The sequence below is a fragment of the Xyrauchen texanus genome, chromosome 8, assembly GCF_025860055.1.
Source record: "Xyrauchen texanus isolate HMW12.3.18 chromosome 8, RBS_HiC_50CHRs, whole genome shotgun sequence".
Classification (NCBI taxonomy): domain Eukaryota; kingdom Metazoa; phylum Chordata; class Actinopteri; order Cypriniformes; family Catostomidae; genus Xyrauchen; species Xyrauchen texanus.
In genome coordinates this window covers 26,065,325-26,073,071 of record NC_068283.1, presented here as the reverse complement: position 1 = coordinate 26,073,071, position 7,747 = coordinate 26,065,325, and the positions used below count along the sequence as shown (strand labels likewise).

The following is a 7,747-nucleotide window of genomic DNA, read 5'->3' as shown; positions in this document are numbered from 1 at the left end:
TAACCAAGCGTGGGATCCGTAATGTGTCAATGCCCCTGTCACACACACCCATCACTCAAGCCTTCTGCCCCTTGACAAGTTAAGCGCTTGTCTGATATTAGTAGGAACATCACATGTGACCGAAGATTCACTGTCAGTTCCCATTATTCTCCCATATTAGATATTGAGGGACCATTCACCATTATTAGAATAAATCAGTCAGAATAAATCAGCTGTTATGAAATCCACGGATGTGTTGAGCAGTTCTTATAAACAGGCTTATAGACAGATCAGATTTTTTTATTGCTATTAATATTAACTGCAACAATTATGTGACATCCTAAATGCAATATGCAAGAGTAATGTGAAAATGAACCATCTTGGGTTGAAAAGATCCATTTTAATTGGTAATATATTTAATTAGAGACAGTTAAAAAGCAAAAATCAACAATCATTTGTTCATATGATGGGTAACGCTATGTGAGTAGATGCATACTGTATGTATGCATGGGTCAAGTATAAGAGACTGGAAAGAGTCTACTGTCAGTTAACGTTCATTGATAATTAGAATTTACCATATGGTAAATCAGCTTTCTACAAGTCAACAAGCTTCACTGGATTTTTAAAGCATTTTTAACCTAGGTCCAAAGAGACCCACTGTGTCAGAACTTACACAGTGAGAGGGTATTCAGAAAAGTGGGATAAAAGTTTCAAATAGCACCGCTGACAAAATCATCCCCTTGAAATCCTACGTTAAAAGTTTAATTCTGCCTTTAACACTGACCATTAAAAACTACCATTTCCAAAACCTGCTCTTCTTCATCTAATACAAAATTCTTAAAGACTACATCACATTTGTCCTTGACAAAAGCAATAAAGCTATATCAAACTAGACTGCCCACTCTCCACTACTACTTGTTCAGACCAGAACTACTTCCATCCATCTAACCATGACTTTTCATGGCACAGTCAGAGATAAACTAGTCTACTCTTATGCTTAGACTCTTTTCCACAGCACCAAGAGAGAGAAAAAGATTAACACTGGAATGGAGAAAACTAAGCGTTTTAAGTAGTAAAATGCCCTCTGTTTTTTTTTTCAGTTCATCCTGTAATGCTGAGCTATTTAGTCATAGCTAAATATGAATGAAATGAGATCTCTTAGACTGTGATCAGACATTTTTGCTCATTCCAGTGTTGCCGTTGTTACTGTGTTTTGCCTATAAACTGAAGACGCAAGATTTTCAATCACGTTATTCATTTAAACCGCACAATGAGGACTTTAAGACATTAGAGACGTTATAGCATTATTTTCTTATACAGCATAATTTTCTGTAAAGCTGCTTTTAAACTTTTTGTGATACAATTAAAAAAAGCACTATGCAAAAACAACTGACTTGACTATATAGGACAGCGTAGTTGCCCTAATTTCTGAGTATGCATAATTGAATGGTTGTTTTTAAGCAGTTGACAGAACATCAGGGGAGGATAAGTGAGGACATTTGATAGTGGTGGTGAGCTTTGATCACAACATCCAGAAGTATTAGTGAGACAGGAGTAAGTTTGGGCCATGAATCTGTGCTCTTCAATTGCTGCCAATCCAGTGCTTGAGACTGATCAGGGCAAATCCTTCCTCTCCGTAGTGGACTCTTTAATTATCTTTGAAAATATATAACATATGTTAGTTTTAGCTGAAACAGAAACACAACACACATAATAAAAAGTACAAATCTGCCATGCAACAGATAAACTGATCAACCAGTCGTCCTATTCTCTTGTGAGAGTTGGAATAATTGAAAAAGAAAAAGGCTGCCATCTGCTGCTGTTGTTTCAGGAGTGCATTAATGTGCAGCTGTTGTTCAGATCTTTTCAATTTTGTATGTAGTTTACTGTTGTACTGTGTATTGCACCTTCTTGCGTTTACCTCCCCATCTCGAGTCTCAACAGTGCGCACGACTATGCCCCTCTTCACATGTGCCTCTGGAGTCAGCTTAGTATCCATGCTGGTCTCTGACAAAACAAAACACACCAAAAATATGAAGTCAGAAGGCCTACAGCTGTAGAAATTGAGACATATCAACAAAGATGATGATGAAACCTTGGGTGATGAATAGTTACTCACCTCTAAACTGTAAGTTATTGAAGTTCTGCACTGGAACTGTGATTCTAAGAGGCACAAGTGCATTTATTTCATTACAACAATTTTATTCTGAGGTATTTGAATTAAGCATGAGAACATAAAATGTAATTTGGGTTGGTGTGCCATTTCAACCCTCTCCTCTCCTAACCTGCTTTCCTCTCCTTCAAGCAGCTTCCTGTAGGTGGTGATTTCTATGTCCAGGGCCAGTTTGACATTGAGCAGGTCCTGGTACTCCTGCAAGTGTCTGGCCATCTCCTCCTTCAGCATATGGATCTCGTCCTCCAGATGAGCTATAGTATCCTGGTAACCAGCCGTCTCTAGGGCAAAACGTTCCTCCATATCTCGCAGCTGACGCTCCATAGACTCGTTCTTAAAATAAAAAAAGAAAGAATATTGAATTGAGTGGACTGACAGGAATGAGGATTTTATCCATAATAGCTTTTCTGTCAGGAAGCCTAAAGTAAAGTTGAGTACAGAATAATTACTGTGGTACAAAACCTTCTTTACTCCAAGGCCCCCCATTGTCCAAGACAATGTTTGAAGGCTAGAGATATTTCCTCTAGAACAGAACACTTGTAGTGTCAATAGATTATGTACTCATTAGGGTTAACTTCCTGATTCTAGAAGTTTCACAAACTGGATGTTCTTCAGTAAAAAACAACAGTTGTTGAAGGGAGTTGTTCTTACTTATGAAATAATATTTTGTAATTTTGGAAGCCCCCTTTGAAGTTTGCTGAGGCCTCATAGTGTTCCTTTAGTTTGAAAATCTCCCAATGACTTGGATTGCTAGAATGTTCAGAATCAAAATGTGTAATGAAATGAACCTAAACCTAAATTTAACTTTTTAACAATTTTTTTGATGTACAAGCACTGATGGTTCATTAATAACATACATATATTTGTAATTTTTCTGAACAAGTTTGGTGAGATGTGAAATTAAATGCTTACAGTCCCATGAAGAGATTCCAAGTCACAGGTCAGGCTCTGAATCTGCCGGCGATAATCATTGGCCTCCTGCTTTGCTTGCCTCAGAGCCTCTGCATTTCGACTGCCCGCGTCAGTCAGATCAGCAAACTGGGAGGTAAAAATGCATTTGAATTGCAAAAGTAGTTTAGATTGCCTTCATTCCAATTTACAACAGAAAATATACATAAATAAAATGTTGTACTATCTTCTAGAAAAGAAAACGCACTAAGGAGAAAGCATGTGTGTGTGTTTATGTAACCTTTGAGCGATACCACTCCTCAGTCTCCTGCATATTTGAGGTGGCCATGACCTCAAACTGAGCTCTAATGTCCCTCAATGCAGCAGTTAAGTCTGGCTTAGACACATCCAGATCCACATGAACCTGTTGGGCCATCAGCTGCTCCATTAGCTCCCTCATCTCCTACACAGAGAAAGCAAAGTGAGACACAGAGAGAGAGATAAATAAAAGGCTGAATTGCATTTCCAGATGAATGTAATGGAGTGTGTGTATGAATGTAGGGTTTGCCTGTGTGAGAGAGTATTGGAGTAAAATGATAAGCGACAGGAGTGAAGTGATCGGATGTAGGAAGTGAAGAGACAGAGAGTGATAAGATACCTCCTCATGGACCTTCTTCAGGAAATTGATCTCATCCTGTAGAACATCAATCTTCCTCTCCAGCTGCATGCGGTTTAGAGCTGCTTCATCCATATCCTACAATTAGAAGTCAAACTCATGAGCAATACATAGTATATTTATGTAGAAGCCTCATGTCTCTGAACATGCTCCTTAGATTTTTGAACCCAAAAAAAAAACTGTCATCTATCCACCCTAATATTCCATTAATTAGCTGTATCACTCTACTCTCTCCTCTCCACCAATAGCTGTTGTGGTGTTAGCGTACTAGCTCACTATGTCTGCCGTCTCATCATCCAAGTGGATGGAGTGTCCCCGGTTCGCTGTGTAAAGCGCTTTGAGTGTAGGGTCAGAAAAGCGCTATATAAATGTAACGTTCATTCATATTGCTCAAATAATGTTTTCCATTGGAAGTTACAATAATTTAATTATTATCTGTTTTCCACACAACAAAAATGCATGATGATTTAATAAAGGGAACTACTACTAAGTGTGCCAGGTCTGCACTGGTGCCATCTCAAAAAAGGTGTATGTATTGTATGCATTATCCCAATTTTTTCCTTATACATTTGAACAAGATGGAAATGGAGTGTTCCTTACTTGTCTGAAGGTGTTGAGGTTATTTTCTGCCTCTTGTCGTAGGGCAGTCTCATCTTGAAATCTGGAAGAGTGATAAGAAAAAAGTTAACATTACTAAAGTTAATTTTCTTCTTAACCTTCAGCCAACAGCAAAGTTGTAACATATTTAGAACCAGTATAAGAACCAGCCATTGAAAACCCTGTATTGGTTACCGGTGACCTGAATTCTGCAGGGGACATGTCTGTCTTGGATTCAGACTTGACCAATAGCATTCCATCAACAACTAAATGTATGTTCTTTGATGTCATGAAGATAATTTCTCCAGCCCTCAAACTGAATCATGAATAGCTAATAGATTAGGTAGTTTAATATTTGAGTTTGAGTTGATCTAACACAGTGGTGTAAGACCTGCAGCAGGGGGCTGAACAGAGATCAATGGATCACTCATGCATCATTAACTGTTCACACACACTGCAGCTACCAGTCTTTCCCACGGGGTGGAGTTTACGCACACCCTTTCATATGGAGCCATTCTAAACTGAGCAGTTACACCTGACATAGGCAGTCCAACATAATCAGCACAGGAAATTAGAAATAAACAGCTTCTATTATTTGAGCATAAATACGAACAACCCTTTCCAGACAGTAATGTATCTGCACCAGTGTGTGTGTGTGTGTGTGTGTATATATATATATATATATATATATATATATATATATATATATATATTTAAAAAAAAATTTAAATAAACACTTGTTGTCAATAGATCAATGTCAGTAGATCATGTTAAAAAAAATTCCTCTCTATTGAGTATTGACTTTAATCTGTTTTACAGAGATGTTACTAATGTTTGGTCCATTTATACCTCATTAAACATGAGGTAATGTTTAATACTCGTCCAGCAAAGGAAAGAGCATATATCAACGCCACATTTTCCTGTTTTAGTAAGTTTTATTAGGATCATTTTCATTCAGATTACATGTTCACATCAAATTAGGTGACTAAATGATCTAAAACTTACTGGTATGGGAAACATGCTGGTTACACATTCCAGGGAGTTAAAAGGCTTTGAGGGTTTGACATTTGGTTAAAAATGTGGTTCTTCTCTCTTAGACCTTGGCTAACAACAGGACATCTGCATGGGGTGTGTGCAGTCTTTGTGGAAGCTGAGGTATTGTGCCCCTCCCTGCCCCCATCCCATTCTGTGGATAAGGCTTTAGTTTGAAAAGAGAGCTTGAGAGAGAAATGAGGAGCCTCTTGATGAACACCGCTTTCGAGCACTATAAATTTACACTGTAACATTGTGGTTGTGGCAGAATAGTACCGTTGTTGAAGAAAATCTTGATATGCTGAAATGTTGGTTCTTAACACAGCTGTTCTTTCCATCCATGGCAACTGACTATACATTTGTTTAAGGGCCATTTAAATGTATTGGGTTTCTTTAGCATGGCTATTGACCTTTATTGTGATGTTGTTTTTCTGTTGCTCTGAGCATTCCTTTTGGTGTGTCCTGGAATGCTTGATACCTCCACCCCAACCAGACACAAATTATTTGTTTTAATTATTTTATAAAAACAAATCTCTAATATTATTCTTTTACTTTGACATATTGACTTGAACAATGCTAACCTTTAAAAATAGATTAAATAGACTCATTATAAAATAGGCTAATTAAACTAGTAAAATAAGACTTCTCAGGTGCCTCAATGTTTACATTTTTGCCACCAAAATAATTTATATTAAAGCATAAAATGTGATTTACCTACCCTTTGTAAAATCAATAATAATGTTTTTTAAATATAAAAAATCGGAATAAACCATTATTACAGCAAGTAATATATAGTAGATCATTATTAAATGGCTCGCTGGATACTCGATTCTGATTGGTCAACTGCTTCCAGTTCCATCTAACATACCATTTTTTTAAATAATTAATCACACATCCAAGCATGAAGTGATATTATAACAATCATCCAGTTATTGCAAGCAAGGGCGTAGCTTTTTGCTACTTTTGTGTGGGTGGTTGTGTGGTTTTTGTTTTTTTACCAAAATTTCCTTAACAGAAAGGCAAACAGTTCTTTCACACTTGCAGAAATCAGAATTTATGTATTTTTTTTTTAACTATTTAAAAATATACTGTATATTTGATAAAAAAAAAAAAATTAAAAAATTATCTCAAATGTTCTGGGTGGGCCTGGGTCTAATTTGGGTGAGCATGGCCCACCCTTGGCTATACCACTGATTGCAAGTCATATTTCCTACTTCTCATATCACTCTGCAATCTTTTCATGTAAGCCAGTAAAATAACTCAAATCAACAGTTATGTAATAAATGGGATAATAGTGTAATTTCAACTCAGATTCATTTAATTATAGTGGCACATTAATATATAATGTGTGGTCACAGATGTGTGTTTATAGTTAATAAACAACTCATCCAATCAGAATTTAGTGTTGGAACTGTCCATTATAAAATACTGTACATCTGCATCATTAAGCATGATCAAAGAATTTGTGTTCTTCTCATTATCTCCTTTTGCAATTTCTTCCTATTTGATGAAATAATATTTCTGTCTTACCTCTGTTTAAGTGTGGCCAAGTCTGAGGCCAGGTTGTCTCTTTCCATCTCCAGTCTGGTTTTACCAGCATTGAGGCCATCCACCTGCCTGCGCAGCTCCCTCAGCTCCTCCTGGTAGATGTCACCCAAGCGACTGGGCTCCTTCCCCCTCAGCTGGTTCAGTTCTGCCACCAGCATCTTATTCTGCTGCTCCAGGAAGCGCACTTTCTCAATGTAGCTGGCGAAGCGGTCATTCAGCCCCATCATCTCCACCTTCTCATTCTTGCGATTCTCCCTGTACTGGGCTTTCAGCAAGGAGTCAGCTGAGAAGTCCAGACGCTCCCCACCCTGGGACAAGCGAGATGTGGAAAAGGTGATGGGGCTGGAAGTGAGGTGGCGCGGGCTGCTGTGGAGAGACAATCGGCCCGTGCTAAGACGGCTGGTGACTCCCACCGATGGGGAGCCACCAGGGGTACCGAAACGCTTTCGGTAGGATGAGAAAGCACGTTGGTTCTCCATGGCAAGGGAAATGGGATCAAGTGTGGGTGAACAATGGTCTTTTATAGAGAAGATGGGAGTGAGGGGGAGAGATTGAGAGTGAGAGGATCCAATGGGGAGGGCAAAGGCTAGTGTGTGTGTGCGTGAGCTTGGAATTGCTTGTGCTTGTCCACCCAGTCTTCTGACCGGCTCTTTTCACTCTATTCTGACTGTGTCTCTGGTGTGGGGTGCACTATGTGTGTTTGGGGGGGTGGCACTCAGTCAGAAAAAATCATATTCATGCCACTGCTGGAACAGATTCACACTACAAAGAGAGAGACAGCAATTGTGAGACAGACTGGAATGGCTGTGATATTTTAGTATCAGTATAATACCATCTCACCCTATGAAAAGTTG

At 38.5% G+C, this 7,747-nt stretch overlaps 1 protein-coding gene across 1 annotated transcript; it reads right to left on the bottom strand.

Moving 5' to 3' along the window:
• Positions 1–369: 369 nt before the first annotated feature.
• gfap (glial fibrillary acidic protein) lies at positions 370–7,372 on the bottom strand. The gene is made up of 9 exons (XM_052131857.1): positions 6,876–7,372; positions 4,317–4,377; positions 3,699–3,794; positions 3,342–3,503; positions 3,065–3,190; positions 2,265–2,485; positions 2,099–2,142; positions 1,901–1,986; positions 370–1,635 (listed from the first exon to the last, which is right to left on the bottom strand). The coding sequence occupies exons 1-9, from the start codon at positions 7,370–7,372 to the stop codon at positions 1,594–1,596; spliced, it is 1,335 nt and encodes a 444-aa protein (XP_051987817.1). The 3' UTR covers positions 370–1,593.
• Between the last annotated feature and the right edge of the window lie 375 nt (positions 7,373–7,747).

Coding starts and splice junctions, on each gene's coding strand:
- gfap (XM_052131857.1), bottom strand. CDS start 7,372: ATGGAGAACCAACGTGCTTTCTCATCCTACCGAAAGCGTTTCGGTACC. Junction 4,378..6,875: donor TTGGCCACACTTAAACAGAG/GTAAGACAGAAA, acceptor TCACTCTTCCAG/ATTTCAAGATGAGACTGCCC. Junction 2,143..2,264: donor CTTGAAGGAGAGGAAAGCAG/GTTAGGAGAGGA, acceptor TGTGCCTCTTAG/AATCACAGTTCCAGTGCAGA.